This window comes from Triturus cristatus, chromosome 3_2 (genome assembly GCF_964204655.1).
Source record: "Triturus cristatus chromosome 3_2, aTriCri1.1, whole genome shotgun sequence".
Taxonomy (NCBI): domain Eukaryota; kingdom Metazoa; phylum Chordata; class Amphibia; order Caudata; family Salamandridae; genus Triturus; species Triturus cristatus.
Genome location: NC_140584.1, coordinates 287,209,693 through 287,228,332, shown reverse-complemented (window position 1 = coordinate 287,228,332; position 18,640 = coordinate 287,209,693). Strand labels below are relative to the sequence as shown.

Here is an 18,640-nt window from a genome sequence, read left to right as displayed (position 1 = left end):
CGCCTTCAGAGCAGATATTCGACCTGACCCAGGCTCGAGCCTTGCTAGGCTTGCCCACATATAACAAAAAAAGTTATTGGCATAGCTGCTGGTACATGTGCTTTATGTGTTTCTTGTGTGAGGGAAGCTTGCACTACTGCTGTCTCTGCCTCGGAGTAACCTTTTCCGTGGGTGTAGCTGTTGTTGTCCTGGTTGCTCTGTATTTGTGAATGATGCTTGCTTGGCCTGCTCTGTGTCTGAAAGAAGCTGGAACTTTTTTTCAGTCTGTGCAGTCAGGAAGGGTGGGGGGTGTGCCGGTGCCCTGCGTCCGCTCGTACTGCGCCTGCCCTGTCTGTGTGCTGCCAGCTTGCCCTGTCCGGAGGTGCTCTGGGAGGTGTCCGGGGTGCGCTCGGGTGTGTGGGCTGGGCCTGGGTGTGCCGTCCGCGGCTGCCAGGTGTGGTGCGTCACTCCTCGTCTTATCTCGGCCGTGGAGCCCACAGCGCCGCGCTTCCCTCCCGGGGCAGACCGTGCCGCGCAGCCATGGGGAGTTCGGGTACCGCCGCCGAGATGGAGGGCCCGGGCCTGCTGCTGGCCCTGGGACGGGAATTAAGAGGGCTGCCCGACAAGCAGGTGAGGGGGGCGGGGTGGGGCAAAAGTGTTGTTGGGGGTTTAAAAGCGTCGATTTCTAGGGGCGGGTGAGGCAAACAGGACTCCCTCTGGAGGGGTCGGATGAGGAGGAACATCAGGGAGTGTACGCGGGGGCAGGTCGGAATTGTGGGCACCACAGTGCTCTCAGCTGAGGGTTCAAGAACAGGATGGGGCAAAAACTTGATACAACTGCCTAGGCAGAGCTATCAATGGCGCAGCATCTGCAGTAGCACTGGGACCCTGGAGTACGGGTACGGGGCGTTCCATGCCCCTACCATGCATGGATGCAAGGATGGGCTACAGCGGTCAACCTCGAAGCTGTGGAACAGGGATCGAGTCTCGGCAGGTACGCTCAACAGCCTGTGATTCTGGGCAAATCACTTAATCTGCCTGTGCATAACAAAATGAGTGAGTCCGTGTGTAAAGCAACTGGTGATCATATGTGAAGCGCTCTGATTCCTTCAGGTCGTGTTCGCGCTTAATAACCCCCCCCCCCCCCCCCCCCAAAAAAAAATGCTGTGTGAAATAGTGATTTGAGGGGACAATTCTTCTTCACTTAAGCTATAGTTCGTGTCACCCTTGCTACGTGACTGGAAACCTGGGAGCACAAACGGGGTTCTGGAGGGGTGGTCATGTGAGAGTGGGTAGGAAAGTGGGCAGAGGGCTGGTCACGTGAGAGTGGGTAGGAGGGTGGGCAGAGGGCTGGTCACGTGAGAGTAGGTAGGAGGGTGGGCAGAGGGCTTTCCACAATCCGCAGGGCTAGTGACAACAATGTGGGCATGGGAGGGGCAGGTAGGAACATCCGGCAGCGAGGAGAGCAGCAACTCACAAACAGATAAGGCTCTTGCGGGCACAATCGGGTGAGGTAAAAGAGGAAGAGCGGGAGTAGGCGAGGCGTAGGGGCTGACACGTTGTCATGTCAACGGTCTTCTATGTCTCCTAACCTTGGAATTCCTTGGCAATGCCACTACTTCCTTGCCCAAAGAAAGGGGGTTGGGAGGTCTTGTTTCTAAAGAGAGGCCAATGATTGAATGGTCTGGATACACTCATGGCTTGCGCAAACGCAGCGGGCAAGAATACTGCCCTCCAGGTTTTCTAAGGATTCCAAGGAGATGCCAGGAGCGGAACCGAGAAAAAAGCGGGCAAGCAGACGACATTACTGTCAGCATAGTGCCAAGACTGATTACAAAAAGGGGGGGGGGGGGGTCGTCTCTATTCTCAGCCCATAAACACCTCCAAAGCAGAATTCGCGGGCCACTGTCCACCCCCGTAGACCCTAAAGACTACGCGTGTCTGTCAGGGACCAATGGGTTGTTCTCCTCGAGGCCCTGTGACTTATTTGCAAGACGCCCCCTGTCTAATACTATTGTTAAATGACGTCCAGACGTGCTGCCAAACATCGATGCTGCTGGTGACACCGCCAGTTTGTGCGCGGCTACGCGTCTGTGCCCGCTTTGGTGCCGTCTGTGTGGACTGCTTGTGTATGCCCATGTGCGTCTGTTGTGGCTGCTCTGACTAGCTTCATTGGGGGGGAATAAGAGGTGCGGGGGATTTATACCAACACCCCCACCCCCTCCCAGATTCTGGAGTGGAGGGGACACGGGGGACAGGTGTGGGGACAGAAAAACTCCACTGTTGACAGGGCCATTGGAGCGTTAACACGCTACCTATGGCGGCCCTGCTTGCGACATGCTGACCCGCCTTCAGCCAGGGGCGGATTTATTCTCTGGTGCCCGAGGACACATTCCTGAGGCCAGATGTAGGATGTTGATTTTCAGGTTTGGGGCAGGGTCGCCATTAGCACGATGTCATTCTCCATAGAATGCGTCTCCTCCTATCCTGGGCCATGGGCGCAGCGGGGAGGCCTCTGCCCTGCTTCTGTGTAGGAGAGTTCACACCCTCCAGGCAGAGGGGGGTGCTGGGGGCTATTGGAGTGCTTCTGTGATAAGGTGATGCATCTTTTTTATGCAACTCACCTCAAATACAGAAATACTTGGGAAAGCAAACCTGTTCCACACCTGTTTAAGCGTTACAACAAACAAATGATGGACGGAATGCTGACAATGCAGACATTCTCCCCCAGACAAGAGATCTGGGTTAAATCCATCGTTCTTTTGCCCACTACACCACCCCAGTTTAGACATGGCCATATGCAAATCAGTCTTGACCCTGTGCCTCATGGGAACAGTCCAGCCTGAACTGCCAAGACATGTCTTCCCTGGACCGGAATCAAGCATCCTAGGACCGGTTTCTGGCTATCAGCCGTCATCAGCCAGGATAGCTTGACTCCAGTGGCGTAGTGAGCACGGGTCCCACGTCTGGGAATACCCATCCCACTTAGGGCGAAAAGCGTTACAACAAACAAATGATGGACGGAATGCTGACAATGCAGACATTCTCCCCCAGTCAAGAGATCTGGGTTAAATCCATCGTTCTTTTGCCCACTACACCACCCCAGTTCAGACATGGCCATATGCAAATCAGTCTTGACCCTGTGCCTCATGGGAACAGTCCAGCCCGAACTGCCAAGCCATGTCTTCCCTGGACCGGAATCAAGCATCCTGGGACCGGTTTCTGGCTATCAGCCGTCATCAGCCAGGATAGCTTGACTCCAGTGGCGTAGTGAGCACGGGACTCACGTGATGCATCTTTTTTATGCAACTCACCTCAAATACAGAAATACTTGGGAAAGCAAACCTGCTCCACACCTGTTTAAAGCAGGTTTCCCACTCCATGGAACTGCATTGTCAACAAATGCCCCGAGCAGTGTATTTGCTGTGCTTGGGGCTACTGCAGTCCAGGCTTTCAGTTACTTAGTGCAACAGGAGGCCCCCAAAAAAGCATTTCGGATTTATCCAACAGATAACATGTTTGATCATGTACTCCTTTTTGAGCAAAAAAGCGCTTTCGAACCAAACAATTAAAACTGGAAGTTTTTATGTCCTGCAGTTTAATAGTTAGTGCTTCCTGCCTTGGTGTGTTGGCAGGGTCAGGCTGGCAGGTAGGGCAATCTGGTGGCCCAACAGGGCGGTGTTTGGCTGGTTTTGTGGCTGTTTGTGTGCAAGTTTTATGGTCTGGTGGGCTGGCTTTACTATTTATTTCCCTAATATATATTACCACAAACATTACCTGTACCAAGCACATATGCATGCGGTCTGCAATACCCAAGGCCACTGGAATTATGCAATTTTGGAACCACAGCGTTTTTCAAATAATTCTGCATTTGCCACATAATCCATCATCTGTTGCACAATCTGCAGATTTTGATGCGAAAAAAGTGATTGTAGCTCAGACGGTTCAAAAGTTACTAAAAACGCAGCAGCATGTGTTGCTGCACAGTAGAAGGCCCTGCAAAAATAGACTGGTCCTCTTTCCATTGCATATTGCTGTATTTGGATATTAACCTAGTACTAATGAGGCACAACCAATGGTCAGACAATGTTAAGAATTGTAAAAATGTGAAAAAAATGAAATTATACCATTACAAAATGTGCCGCTATATGCGGCATAATTTGCTTTTTCTTGCCACATATTGTACTGAACTCTGCTACATAATTTGGCCCTTTCCTGCAACATAATTCCTGCGGCCCTGGCCATACCTTGCAAAACATATATGCAGTGTGTCTTTACAAGTGCAGTCCTGCAGCAATTTGCGAAAGTGGGCCACTTTTTTAGCTCCCTGATTCGCTACTTGGGCCACTTTAATTTTGGTGCCCGCGCCTGTTTTCTGTCCCAGCCTCTTGTAATTATGACCACCTTGCAGGTCACACATTGAGGTTGCTGTCATAAAGGTCCCCCCCAAAGAGACAGCCATTTAATTGTGTGCATACGAAAACTATGGGAACTGTGACCCTGAGTACAATGTGGAGGCAGGGTCAGAAGTGTGACTACAAAGGGATTGCCCCTTATTTGTGGCAGAACCAGAGCACACCAGACACTTTCTACCCTACACCTTCCCTGGGCCTCCCTTTGCACATCAGCAGCCCCAGCAAGGCACATACATTTTCTATCTACACATGCCCAGCCCTAGCCCCACTGGTCTTCCGCAACCCTTGAAAGGAACAAGTAGATGGGCCCAAACAACCTCGCTCCTTCCCAACACACACCATCGTGGCATGAAACACTGTCCCTTCTTTCCTGACTGCTCTAGTTCATGATGCACTGGCCTGACCGCCCCACTCCATTTGTAGCAGGCGTGAGAGCAACACGAGGTGCTGTCTGCTCTGATTGCCCCAGTCTGTGAGGAAAAAGACCATAGAAAGGAGAAGATGTTTCTAGTTCAAGGCTCCCAGCTCCAGGTGAAGCTCACACACATGTTCGAGGGCCTGTCTGTGCTCCTGTTGCCTCGCTGCTTTAAGCCACATTCAGTATATTTTGTTAAATGTCCAACAAGTCTTTCCAACCACTTCAGAGCACTTCAACTCAACACATTTGGAATACCAGCGTGCAGTCAGATGTATTCTTCTCTCCATAAATCCAGTTAGAAGAGCTACCTGCTTCTCAAAATACCCTTTGTTGTATTTTGTCTACGAGAGAGGATGTGGCATTATGGCCAGAGATGTCGACTTTGGAACCGGGGAACCAGGCTCAAGTGTTAGCACGAGCTCATCATCCTGTGATTCTGAGCACATCACTTAATCTTCTTGTGCCTAAAAAAAGAAACAACATGAATGGGATCTTGTGTAATGTGAGTCACGATCACAGGGGTATGCAGTTCCTAGTCTTGTGTAATGTAACTGGTGCTCATGTATTGGTCTCCAATTTCTTTGGGTCAAGCTCCCGCTATATAAAACTGCAAAACCAAAAAAAAGTCCTGTCCCTGCTTATGAATCGCTTCCAGCCATGTTCTCACGGTCTAATAGAATAGAAAATGACAGGGGATTAATAGTATACAAACCCAGTAGCACTCATGTTATGGACCATCAAAGGATGAAAAGCAGATCCTGCAGAGAATCAAACCCTGACCTCCAGGTTGCGTTTGGCCTTTGGCAGCAGATGCCTTGACCAACTGAGCTACCCTCTAGTGGGCTGTGTTTGATAAAACTGTACCTGAACTTTGTATAAAAAATAGTTTATATCAATATCAATATTTCACTTAAAAACTCCGTGATTGTACAGGTTTAGTGGAGCCAGCGACGTGAAGACCACAGGCACTTTTTATTGGGTCCTGAGGCTGACCCTGTCCCACCAAGAAATGTAGTGTCTTCTACGCCCTTGCGCTTCATTAATGGTTCTTTACTGGCCCTTTTGCAGCCAATACTGTTTTTCAGTCAGCTTCGCAATGCATGCTGGGACTTGTAGGTCGACAGTTAGAATGGTCACAATGAAACTACAAAAAGTACCATCCCTAGAGCTGCAGGCCGCAATGGACAGAGATAGCTCAAAGTCACCCTCCTGCCTACCTACAACTTTGGGAATGGAGGTTAATTTTCTCTCACACAGCATATGATGTGTGTACTCATAAAATGTCGAGTTAAGAAGGTTGAAAACTAAGGAAGAATCTAAGGTGCTGTGGAGCCATCATGTGGGGCTGAGGTGCGCCAGGAGCAGCTCAGGTATATATTGTGCATTTCAGTGTGCGTCACAGGAAACGGCAGCCATGTAGCATAACCAAAGACGCCAGTACTTCCTGCTGAAGCTCAAAGGCCGTCAAGGTGCGAGGAGTGGCCCCCGCACACCACCCAACCAAAGGAGCCGCATATGGGCACTCAAGCTTCCTAACCAGCAGGCTTCACCTGCCCCGCGACGGGCAGTAAACAGGGAGTAGAGCTGGGGTGGCAGACTAGCCCGTTCAGCCCCATCTGGCGGTGAAAACACCTGGGTACATTAGAGTCCACGGTTGTTGGCATTATGTTTTTTAAGTGTGATGAAAATAGGGTCCCTTGGTTGAGGATGCGCTTTTAACTGTGACAAAACTGTGACAACTCCCTGCAGGGCCGGCTTTAGCGCTGGTGGCATCTGGGACATCAATCTTTTTTGGCGCCCCCCATGACCTCCTCCTCAGATTCCCTCACTGCCACCCGGCTAAAGTCCCCTGCATCTCTCCACAGCCCCTCTCTCACATACATTTCATTTGTTTTAAAAGCGCTGGTAAAGGCTGGCTTTACTAATCCACACAACTATCCACTTTAAATACAGATCTGTTCCATGCAGCAGGTATAATAAACCCTGTGCTACTTTATGGCGAGTCAAAACCGCCTCTAGACAAAACTCCGATCTCTCTCTGTAGCAGGAACAATAATCACGAGAGTTATCTTGACATTTTTATTGCTGCCTGAAATCTGGACACACAAGAGCTGCTTTTAAATCATAAGTTATTGCTAAACACAGCACCCTCACCTGAGGTCAGCGCCCCCCCTCCAGGTCAGCGCCCAGTGTGGCAGCACCAGTCGCACTGCCCTAAAGTCGGCCCTGACTCCCTCACAGCGGGAGGGGCCATTCCTGAATTTCTGACTCCCCACACAACAGAAGGACCTCTCAAATGAGAAGAAGGTGTGCAGGGGACTGTCAGCGTTCTATACACCGAAAGATGCACACCGACCGCACTTCTCCCTGATGAGACCGCGAGGTCTGCTTCCAAATATCCTTTTCTTTCCAGCCAGCCGGGAAATTCCTGGTTCGGCCTGTGAATGGAAGCCTGCCTCACCCTGGTTCTGACATCTACTTACCACACGGTCCTCGGGATCACTGACCGCGTTGGTTTGGCAGGACGCGCAGTCGGCCATTGCCCGAGGGGCCTCAGGCAAAGGGCAGCTGGTGGGCCGGTTTTTTCAGCTGTAGATAAAATCACATTTGCCTGGTCCGGCTTGGCCGCTGGTGCTTGACCTGAAAATCTGCTGTAGCCTTAGAGCGAAGATCGGAGCGCGTTATAACCAAGTACAGAGAGTGGCTGACCCGTTGTCTTGAGTGGTAGGACAATGCTGCAAACTGAGCAGGCACAGCATGTGGTGGATCTCCTCCGGTCCCGAGTCTCTCCGTGTGTCAGGGAGGCCACTGGGAGTGGCTCTTCTCTTTTTGTGTATCAGAGCCAGCACTAATGTTACCTGGGGTTGGGGTGAAATGCCGCTGCCCGCTGTGCAAGCAGTGCACCCTCATATGAGGGTGGCCCCTTGGTGCCGCATTCTGGCACACGCGCCATCAGGATAGTCTGCAGGACCTTACTTCAGGCGCTCACCCGGCGTCATGTCCGATGCCTGGCTTGCTGGGGCGAGGTACTAATACCTGCCCCACACAGTTGTTGCTATCTTTGTTTCCCCCTGCTCCCCACTCTGCCACCCACCCTATCCCGTAACCAGCATGCCTGCGGCTGAAGTGGCTTCATGTTCGGAGCAGGTTAATTGTTTATTTGTGTTGCAGGCAGAGTTACAAGGAGATTCGGAGGCAGTTTGGTACATCAGGGTACCATCTCAGGGAGCACAGCAGGGGTGCTCTATGCCAAACCCCTAAGAGTCCTTACAGCAGGACCCTGGGATGTAAGCAATGAGCCCGTTAGTCCCACAGGCGGTTGCAAACCTGAGCCACCGGGGTCTTGCCTGGTGATGCTCCACCCCTAAAAATTTGTGAGTAATAATCCTGGACTGGTGGTCCACCGCATTTAAGGGGAAAAAAACTCCCTAAATAAAATTGTAGCACCGAATGGGTTGGCCCACGGTGCCATTTGGCTCGTCAAGTGGGGAGGTAGCCTTGGTTACTCAACGCTGCCTGCCCTTGGATCGCCCGTAAGTTAACCCACCACGTTGGCATATTTCATGTATGAAATAAATCTGCAGCAAGCTGCTTACCACCAAACCGTGTGTCATGTGATTTATTTGATTCATTGTATGCTAAGTAGCCATTTTCCTTTTGCAGGGAAGGGTTGCCAATCTCGGCACTAGGGGGCTGTGCAGGGAGACAGATTACATGTGGTTGCCATCTGAGAGCCTCTACTTTTGTCTCCAGCAGCAGACAGATGAGCCACAGGTGCCCACTGCCACTGTGACATCTTAAAAACTGGGAGAGGGCTCCGGTTCAGCACTGAACGAAAATAAAAAATTACGCAAACAACCAAAATGAACAAAAAGAAAAAAACAATTGTCAACACTATTGTGGGAAAAAACGTTAATTCGGTGCAAAATTGACAAAGGGAAGGGAGAACAGACATGGCTGGAAAGTAACAAAATGGATTGAGCAAGTAGAGCAATGTGGAGAGTGACAAAAGGAGAAGCGAGACAGTAGAGTGGAGAAGAATTACATAAAAATGGGAAAAGGAAAAGGAAATCAAGAGAGGAAGAAAGAAAAAGGTAGAGGAGAGAGGATAATTGCGCTAGAGATGCAGGCAGATGGAGGGAGTGGGGGAAGAGATTAGGGAGAAGAAGTAATGGATGATAGTGGAGAGAAGGGCAGACATTGTTAAAGATAGAGAGAAAGCTGTAAAATGAAAGTGGAGAAGAGGGAGACAGGAAAGTGGTAGAGGATGTGACGTAACGGCCAGAGTTGCTGACTTAGGAAAGAACTTGGGAACCAGGTTTGAGTCCCAGCCTTAGCTCAACATCCTGTGATTCTGGGCAAATTACCTAATCTCCCTGTGCCTAACAACAACAAAAAATGAATATGTCCATAAAAATGTGTCCAAGTTTGCGCTATATAAAACTACAAAAAAAACATGAATGACAAAGGAAATATTGGATAGGTGAGGAAGGCAGAAGAGGGCGTCAAACATTTCTTGGTCTATGAAAAAAAGGGAAGGATGTTTACTACCTCACATGCACTATCCTAATTCCCTCCCTCGGTCTAGGACTTAGTTTAGAGGTTGTTGGCATTCTAGAAATTAGTGCTAAATGTAGATTGCAATCCACTAGTGGAATTTCCTTCATCAAAGGGATGGAATGGTAAAGGAAAGTCCACCTGTGGATTCTCCTTTGGTTTAAAGGCTGCCTCCGTTACTGTCTGCAGCAAAGCAATAACGGGGACACATAAGAATATACTATTAGGTATAGTAAAAAGAAATTCAAGAGGCAGAGGGATGTGAAAGAGGCTGACGAGAGAGCAAGACAGGAGAAAGAGGTAAGGTTTGTAAGACAGAGAAAGGAAATAAAACTTCAAGGAGAGATACAAAATGACAGGAGGAATAAGGGTATGAGAGATATACAAATAACTGCAGAAAGAGTCCACAGGGGAGACAGGAGTGGGAGGGAGAGGGGGGGATTTGTAGACAGAGAGAAATAAAGGGAAAGAGAGAGGGTAAATGTGACAGACTGAGTGAAGCACATGAGAGACACCTAGGAGAGGGAAAGAAGTAGAGTATGAGAGAAAAAGGAAGAACTAGAGAGAGGGGCAAAAAAATTATAGGAAGAACGAGAGAGGTGGACACAGCAAGCAAGAAAGGGGTATAGAGACAGACAGAAAAAAAGGCACTTGGAGTGAATTCCTGCAGCCTTTCCATATTCAAATCAAGCCTCTACCCACAATACAAAAGACATCAAGTACAAAGTTTTATGCAATCCCTAAAGACATCGCTTGCAGAGAGGCTCCTGAGTGACAACCAAAAGAGGAAGACCCCTGATTCAGGGTGAACAGAAACCTCCAGACATGAAGGATGCGCATGGTTCTCTGACTCATGGCCTGATATAATACTAAATATTCAGGGATCTTTGGGAGGGAGGAAGGGGGCACAGTCTAAGGCACCAATAGGTGACTAACACATTCAGGCACACAAAGCAAAGAAATGTATAGGCATGAAGATCAGGGGAGGAGACCTGTGGGTGAGTTGCAGTGGAATCATGGTGTGTCTAGTAATGCGTCTAATCTTGGCCAATGCTACTGGCCCCACAAGCTAAGAAAGCTTAATTTATAAGAGATTTATTTACTACTCCCAGTACTAAGAAATGTTTCATAAAAGGCCCTTATCCGTAAATGTGGGCCACTTTTTCTTTCAGTGCCCAGTCCTAAATTTGTTCCGTATCCTACCCTGATCACTGAGGCTATAGTGGCCAGAGTCCAGGAAATACAGTTTAGTGCTTGAAAAAAAGTTCCCACACCCTTCTGTCCCGGTGAGGCTATATATTGGCCGTATGTTCAAGACTAACAAGTCAGGTGAGGGGAATCAGCTGCATTGTAAGGCATCCACAATCCTGCGTCACAAGCCAGACAACTGGAGACCGCGGACCATAGACAAAGGATCACGGCATGTGCTGCCCAGTGACGCCCTGGAGCAGGATCCTCCACATGGCCCACAAAAGATTGCCCGATGACTTGCACCGTCTTTTCAACTGCCATGAATTGACCAGATGAAAGGGAAAAATATGAAAGTACCAGACCATAGACTTGGACAAGTCACACCAAACTGGAGCGAACAAATCGCTCATAATGGTACCATGACTAGGCCCCAGAGCCGAGCCGGCCATGCACGTGGCTGCTCTTGTCCTGAAACAGTGAGGTGAAAAACTTTCAACATTCCAACCAATGGCGGGTGGGCGGCCTTGCACACTTTTGTGAACCGATACATAGACATGGTGGTATATTTTCGTTAATTAGTAAAGCACTGTGTGTACTGTATGGGGACCACTCTCTGATACTCCAAAAGGGCCTAAGTTGGGCGCGTCAGATGCCTGGAGCACTTCGCAGATGAATCTTGGTCCTTCTGATTGGTTTTTGATCCAGGCAGCTTGATTGTGATCTCATCTGTCACATGTATGTCCTCCAACTGCATCCACTCTGCATGACCTTGTTAAGGGGGGGCAGTCAATTTTCTGATGCTAATGACTCATTGAAGGTTAGCGTATGCCGCTTTAAAAAGGAGTTCTTCTCGCGTGGACTTACAGATATCTCTTGTGGCTTCTGAGCAAGAGCTACTAGTTCCGTAACGTCTAGAGGCTTGCAAATGTCAAACATGAAAACAGATTCTCCTTCCAGCCCACCATGGATCATATGATACAAAACCTGTCCCTCCACAAACTATTTTGCAAACTATAAAACCAAACATAATTTTGCAAAAAATGATACTGCAAAAAGATGTGATGTGTGTATGCCAAAGCATGCCACTTCACCTCCGCAATTAAAGCCTTTAGTGTCCTGAATGAAAACATTTCATGAAACTCATTTGACCTGCAAAAACCAAAAAGTTATAGAAATCAAAATCATACACCCTCTTTTCTTCAAGGGATGGATAAAATACTATCAACACAGGGATGGCAGGCAACCAATCTTCCATAGGTCCATCAGGAAATCGGTCTTCTTCTATAGGGCATCTGTGTGAGAGGCACTGAATTCCTTTGTTTAGAACGAGACAAAGCATCAGCAGCATTATTTCTTACTCCCAGTATACATTTGCTCTAAACGTCATGCTCCCCTTCAAATTTCTCAGCACCACTGTTTTCAGGAGATGCAGAACTACAAGGTAGGCGGCCATCTTGTTGCTTAATGCTTCCACCACAGACATTCTATGACCAAAAAAGACACTTTTGTTTATAAACTGGTCTGACCAGACTTAAAGTACTACAATAAATGGGGTCAACTCCAGAAAAGTGACAATTCTTACCAGGCCGGGTCCGAACCATTGAACAGGCCATTTTCTGCATGCACCATTGACCATTCAAGATGGCACCAGAACCCACTCTCCTTGCTGAATTGGTAAACAAAATAAGTTTCTTGACTGTTTTAAGGGGGAATACCAAAAACAAAAACAAATTTGAATATCGAAGAGCATACTGGAAGACCTCATTTCAAATGTTAAAATCGCTGTGATGCTTAACCTTGAGTCCTGAGATTGCCCACTCGAAAGAACTGGAAGCAAGGCCTACCCAGGAGGAAAATACATAAGGAAAACTTTAACTGGCCTACCAAAACCTGTAGCTCATGTAAAGCGACGGTCATGGCTTGCAGGCAGGTGGCCACTAATGCACTAAAGGCCCTCACATCATCATCATCAGGCAACCATCATAGACTCTGGACTGAGTCGAGCTCGGTGCCTAGAAAAGATAGTTTTGTTGTTGGACCTTTCGCTTTTCGAATGCTAAAGGGACCCTCACCTTTTGAATTTGTGAGATGAAAACCTTTAGACTTTCCGCACACTGCTAGGTCCTACTTGCTCCCAAGAATAGAAAGTCATCAAGGGAATTAATTATCTGTTTTTAACCTGTAATCATTCTGACCACCAATTCCAGGGACTAAAACACTTGAAGGAAGCACACAACATTGCACAGCCCATTGGCATACACATGTCAAAGAAAGACTTCCCTTCGAGTTGTAAACCTGGCAGTCTGAGATCATCCCAGTGGACAGGTAAGAATCTGAAGTCAGAGTCGATGTCTGACTTAGCCATCAGTGTACCCTTTTATGCCCTAAATTTGATTACATGTATGCCCTAAATTTCTCCACAGGCTGGTCAAGCAAAGCGTAGTGAAAATAGCACAATGAAGGGTCAATTGTAACATAAATTGAGGCACCTGGGTAAAACAGATTGTGTATAAGTCTAATAAAGGGCAGGTTCTATCTTGGGCACAATCCACAGCGGATTCCTTTACCTGTAAAGGAGGGTGGAGAAATGAGCCTGATAACTGCTCCAGGACATCTCATTACCAATCGTTTACCTAGCAATTATGGCACATGTAAGCAAAGAAAGCCGATTCTTGGGTACATTTCCACTGATGCCCTTTGCGAAGAACTTAAGCCATCCCGAAAAATGATTTAAGTGTTATGTTAAATGCATTTATTTAGCACACGAGTACCTGAGGGTGTCTTGGCACTGGTTACAGAGTGAGAAAATGGAAGGAATGTATGCCAAATTAAATAACCAGGTCTTCAGAGATTTTCTGAAGGTCAGAAGATTTCTAGAGGATTTGATAGAGAGTGGAAGATTGTTCCAGGCGGTAGAAGCACCCAACACAAAGCTGCGGCCACCCCATGCCACACATTTTAATTTAGGAACAGTCACAAATTAATGCCCTATTGGGAGTATACCACACAAAACAGGAGGTAGGGTGAAAGAACGGCTTTAATCCACTAGCAATTGCTTAATGTTTTTAAGAAAGCACACATGTTTTTTGACAGTAGACAGTAGACAGTACAACAATGATACAAACAAAAGCAAACCAGGAGAGACTGAATCAGGAGGCAGCGCACCACTCTTGACGAATGTTTGACTACAGAGGGTCGCTCTCTTCTCCAGTGCCTTTTTAAGCAAATTGCCTAATAAACTCTGTTCCTACTCTCTGAAGGAGTAAGTTATAAGAGGAACTCCAGACTGACAGGTGGAGTATAACCCACAACAGTGGGGAAAAAACAGGGGTTTGGCAAAAGGGCATGTGGATCAAATTTGTCCTGAGGAATGCCGGAGATTTAGTTTTTTGAACCGGCAGAAACATGTCGACTGCTATGCAGAATGGAGGGGTGGTGAGCACCTAATTAACTCACTCCACCACCATCCATTTGGGTATATAGTCTTTTCACATATATATACCTTTTTAATCTGACAGGGGAATCCAGGAATAAAATTATTAGAGAGATATCCCTGGGTCAGTTTTAAGATTCATCTTTTCTGCACTTAAGGATCCAGCCTTCTTTTGCTTTTGTTTGTATCATTGTTGTACTGTCTACCCCTCCCTATTGCTCCGCCTCTAGCGTTGGTTTGCGCAGAAGCGTTAGTAGCAGCCCGATGATGAAGCATGCCACAACTTGTTGTGGGTGAGGGCAGCTTTCAAAAAACATGTGTGCTTTCTTAAAAACATTCAGCAATTGCTAGTGGATTAAAGCCGTTCTTTCACCCTACCTCCTGTTTTGTGTGGTATACATAATTATTGAGGAGGTTGAGGTAGGGTTTGTACCTTCTCCCCCTTCCCTTTATTGTGAGTAATAACCTATTGGGAGTATACCAGCTGAGGCTGCTTTCAGGAATGCAGGAACCTGGTCATGTAAGGCTTTGACATCAACACAGAGAGCAACATCCGAGTTGCTTGCCTGCCTCTGAAGTGCAACAACCAGTAAAGAAAAGTATTCAGGACAAAAGGAGATAGAGTCTTGGTGGGAAAACTCACTGAAACAGAGGGATGAACTGGGAGCTCAGGACGAGATAGACTCATTAGCTCTTGATTTCTTGTGGCATTTGCGCTTTGGGTAGGACGTCAGGTCACAAACATGGCCGACATCCTTGTATTTACATACTGCGGGGCAGGCCTTCTTATTGAAAGCCCAACAGGTCGCTTTTCTACCATCCCAGTCTGTGGGAAATCCTGGAAAGGAATGTGCCATTCCTAAACAAATGTGACTTTGGAGTTTTTTATCCAACTATCATCTGTGTTTGACTCCACTGCGTGTCTGAGATTCCTGCTTTTAGCATCCCAAACCTGGTACCACACAGTATCCTGACACACCCTGGACCAATCATAAGAGCAGCAATCACATTAGATTGGTAACAAAATAATTGCAAACTTAACTCAGGGTTCTTTTCCATCAGAAATGTTGCCAACACATTAAATCCCTGTAACTAGCTTGTTAATGACCTATTGGCCTTAGTTCCCTCATCCTTTCTCTCTTTTAATACCTCGTCTATCAGATCTATCTCTATCACAGTAAACGCTCCAATAGACCAACCCTTTCATTTCTTTTCTTTAATCTCTGTAAATAAATGCCACCGCAATCACCTAGGTTCAGGCAGTAAGTACTGCCTGCTCACTTCTACGCTGCCCCCCTCATTGTTATTACTTGGATTGCCGCAGCCGTCTCTGTCACGGATAGCGCCTGAGGATGTGTGTTGGTGGTAGACCCATCTACAGACACTCCACATCCCGCTCCTTCCTTATGAACATTTGTGGCCATCTCATGGGTATCTGTGCCAAGGCCACTACTGGGCTGAGTAGGGGTGTTTGTCTAGAGAACTGGTTACTCGTTGGTTGCCATGGGTGGGATGGAGACCGGAGCGGGGTAATTTTCCCCAAATGGAAAAGGTTGTGCTTCACAGCCCCACCGCTGCTTGTAAAGCGCAGGTGTTGGTGCCCAGGGGGGGCCTCGGCTGCTGAGGCCAGTGACCAGCCTCATGGTATAAGGAGGGCCTGGTGTAGGCTACATAAAATGAGCAGAAGCCCCTGGAGGACCCATCTTGGGAGAGTTTCCTGTGTGGCTGGGCTCGGCGCTCTCAGCTGGTGAGGAGGTCCTGCCTCAAATGTACCCGAACGCGGTCTTTAAAGGCAGGAACGTCATTGTCTGAGTTAAGTACCATATCTGGAGCACCTGGCACTCTTCATCTGCCCATTTGGGGGCTAGGGTCTTTGTGGCCAGGCCTTTTTCGTTTCTGTAAGGGGGAAGGCACCTTTGGGAACCCCCGTCTACTACGGTGCCTATCCTGGGGCGCTTTACAGTGGGGTGAGGGCAGCAGCAGGGGTAGAAGTATTGATTCGCTACATCAACTGCTCCTAGGAATACGCAAACATAATCGCACATCATCACTTTAGGTGCTGATGTCTCGGTACCCTCGGCCTGTTCAATCGGGAACTATATCCCCTAGTAGTGGTCAGCAACACCTCCAGTGTGATAAACCGCACAGTTCACTGACTGAATTGTATAATCAAAGGCAATATTAAGACCTTAGTGAAATTAAAAAAGGAAATCAGCTTGTGTAAAGAAAAGCACTGCAGGTGCAGAAGAAGCAGGCAATACCAACTCTGGAAAATGTACTTCGTTGCTGCAGGTCCCCCTCTCAAAAGGCACAGAACTAAAAACACTATTCTCTTCCTTTGCAGCCACCTGCAGCCACACCCTGCCCCCTCAAGACAGCCCTGTCAGCCAACCCATACCCTACCCCACCTTACTTTTTTCCCTTAGAGGCTTCCCACCCGAGGAAGGAGAAGAGGACCACGAGCACCCTCGGGCCCTGGCAGCGCCCCCTCCCAAGCGAGGCAGGCCCGATTAAATTCCTTTTCATATTTCACTATACTAATTCAACACTAATCCTTTATGGGTTTCGAAGTTGTGTACTACTTGCCGAAAAAGCGCTTCGACGGCTCGTCAGTGGTAGTAAGCGCTATATAAATTCAATTACCATACAATACTATACAATACAATTAATCAGTCAGGCAGTTGCTTCTCGATCCAGCTCTTCAACACAAACTCTCTCCCTTCTGGCTTGGCCCTGACCTCAGCAGTGCTGGAAATGCAGGTCAAGCAGGCTGCGCTGAGCCTAAGGGCGAGAGAGCAGAGCCTTCTGGTGGTCACAGGCGACTAAGCTTGCTGTAGGTGTGATGGCGGGGGCAGCAGGAGGACAAGGATGGCCTGGGCTGGTCCTTTCTGAGCGGGACATGTTTAGACCCTCTGATGCTGCTCTATAAGTCAATACTTTTGTTGGTTTAGCGTGAGTGGCCGGTGGCGCACTGGAAATGACATCACCACTGGCAGCCCACCCGGAAGAGAAAGGCTGTCTGCTCCTCTCTGGATGTCAGAGTTGATGTGACAGTGGTGTTTTTGAATACCTGCGGCTTCAGCCTCATTTCTCCATATTCACTTTCAATTTTTTACGTCACAATTTTGCTTTCTTGTTGATCTGTGACACATTGTCACACTTTAACTGGTTCACTGGGTCAGAACTGTTATGGGCCGCTGGTAGTGGTCAAAAGAGTTTGCAGAAATGTCAGCAAGTTTTTGATCAGTGCTGTTCCTTTTGATCAAGTCCTTGGTAGACTTTCACGTTGAGTTTGCGGGAAAGGTCATCCAACTTCTAAATGGCCAGGTCTGGTGGTTTAGTGGACTAATACGCCCATGGTAGGGGCCTGTGCTCAACCTCATGGACACAGGTTCAAATCTTGGCTGGTCCACTCAACCATTCATCTTTCCGAGGTTGATAAAAATGAGTACCATTGAGTTGGGTAACACTAAACATGATAAAGTGATAAAACCTTCAAAAATCTGAATCCCTGGAACGAGGATTATGCTCATCAAGAACTCATAAAAATGTTATCTATATTTATAAATTGGTGTTGTGTTTCTTTCGTTTTGTGTGGCTTACTTATTTCATTGTTTGGCACTGTTAAATGCTTTACACCAAGTTCCTTTGTTGAAGCCTAGCTGCTTGAAGCCATAGCTACCCAGGGTTGAACTTGAGGTTGCTCAAATGAGCCTCACTGGACCCAAGACAGTTTTGGGGAATGTATTCCACAGTAAAGCTGCAGTCATACCATATATTACACCCAAATCTTTACAGTAATATTACGTAACATAACAATATAACATAACATACATGCTCTATGGCTTCCTGGGTGTATTCGCTCTGTGACAAGCTGTGTGTATTTGCGCTGTACTTTCCAGTGTGTATTTGCTTCATGACTCCTCAACGGGGTTTTGCTCTACGGCTCACTTAGGTGTTACTGCTACAGGGGTGGCTCCACCATTTGAGTGGAGGAGCATCGCCCCACTTAAAAATGCACCCAAAGCCCCGAGATGAAAAATAAAATGGTAATTCATTACCATTTTATTTACCATCCTCCCGTCCTGAACTATTTGTCAGGACATGGGAAGGGCCGCTGCTGAATGACAGCAGCAGGGTAGAGGATGGGCAGTATCTGCACTCTTCAAAGTGTGCATGTCCCTTTGGCCGGCCATCTTGAGACGGCTAGCCAAACATGTGCACCTTTAAACCTTTAACCCAACTGTCTTAAGACCCCCAGGCCTCCATTTGATGCTATTTGATGTCCAGCGTATTGCTATTAAGACTTTGTATGTGAGTTTGTTCTCTGTCTTCCTGTTTATACTCAACTTCCTGTGTGTGTGTGTGCTGGGACTTCCAGTGTGTTCTGTTTTGTGACATCAGACTTCCTGTATATGTCTCTGCTCCTACGTTTCCTGTGTGTTGAGATGTTCAATGGTTTCTTCTGTGCTACTTCAATAACTTCTTGTATGCCAGCCTGTCTGGTCTACAATTTTAGAAGTGTGCCTACTGTGTAACTTGAAACGAAGGGTTATTTATAACTGCTTTGTGTGCCTGCTCTGTGAGTTTATGTGTGTTGCTGCTCTGTGACGATGTGTCTTTCGGCTCCTTGACTTCAAGTGTGTA

At 47.7% G+C, this 18,640-nt stretch overlaps 1 protein-coding gene across 2 annotated transcripts in view; it reads left to right on the top strand.

Annotated features, from left to right (window-relative positions):
- The first annotated feature begins 374 nt into the window (after window positions 1-374).
- LOC146857163 (membrane-bound glycerophospholipid O-acyltransferase 2-like) overlaps window positions 375-18,640 on the top strand; it is a 151,760-nt gene continuing 133,494 nt past the window's right edge. Inside the window, exon 1 of one of the 2 annotated variants that reach the window (XM_085647652.1) lies at window positions 375-609. In XM_085647652.1, the coding sequence (XP_085503778.1) occupies window positions 520-609 (90 nt within the window). In that variant the 5' untranslated portion in view covers window positions 375-519. The remainder of the gene's footprint in view (window positions 610-18,640) is intronic. The other variant, XM_085647653.1, reaches the window with a different exon arrangement.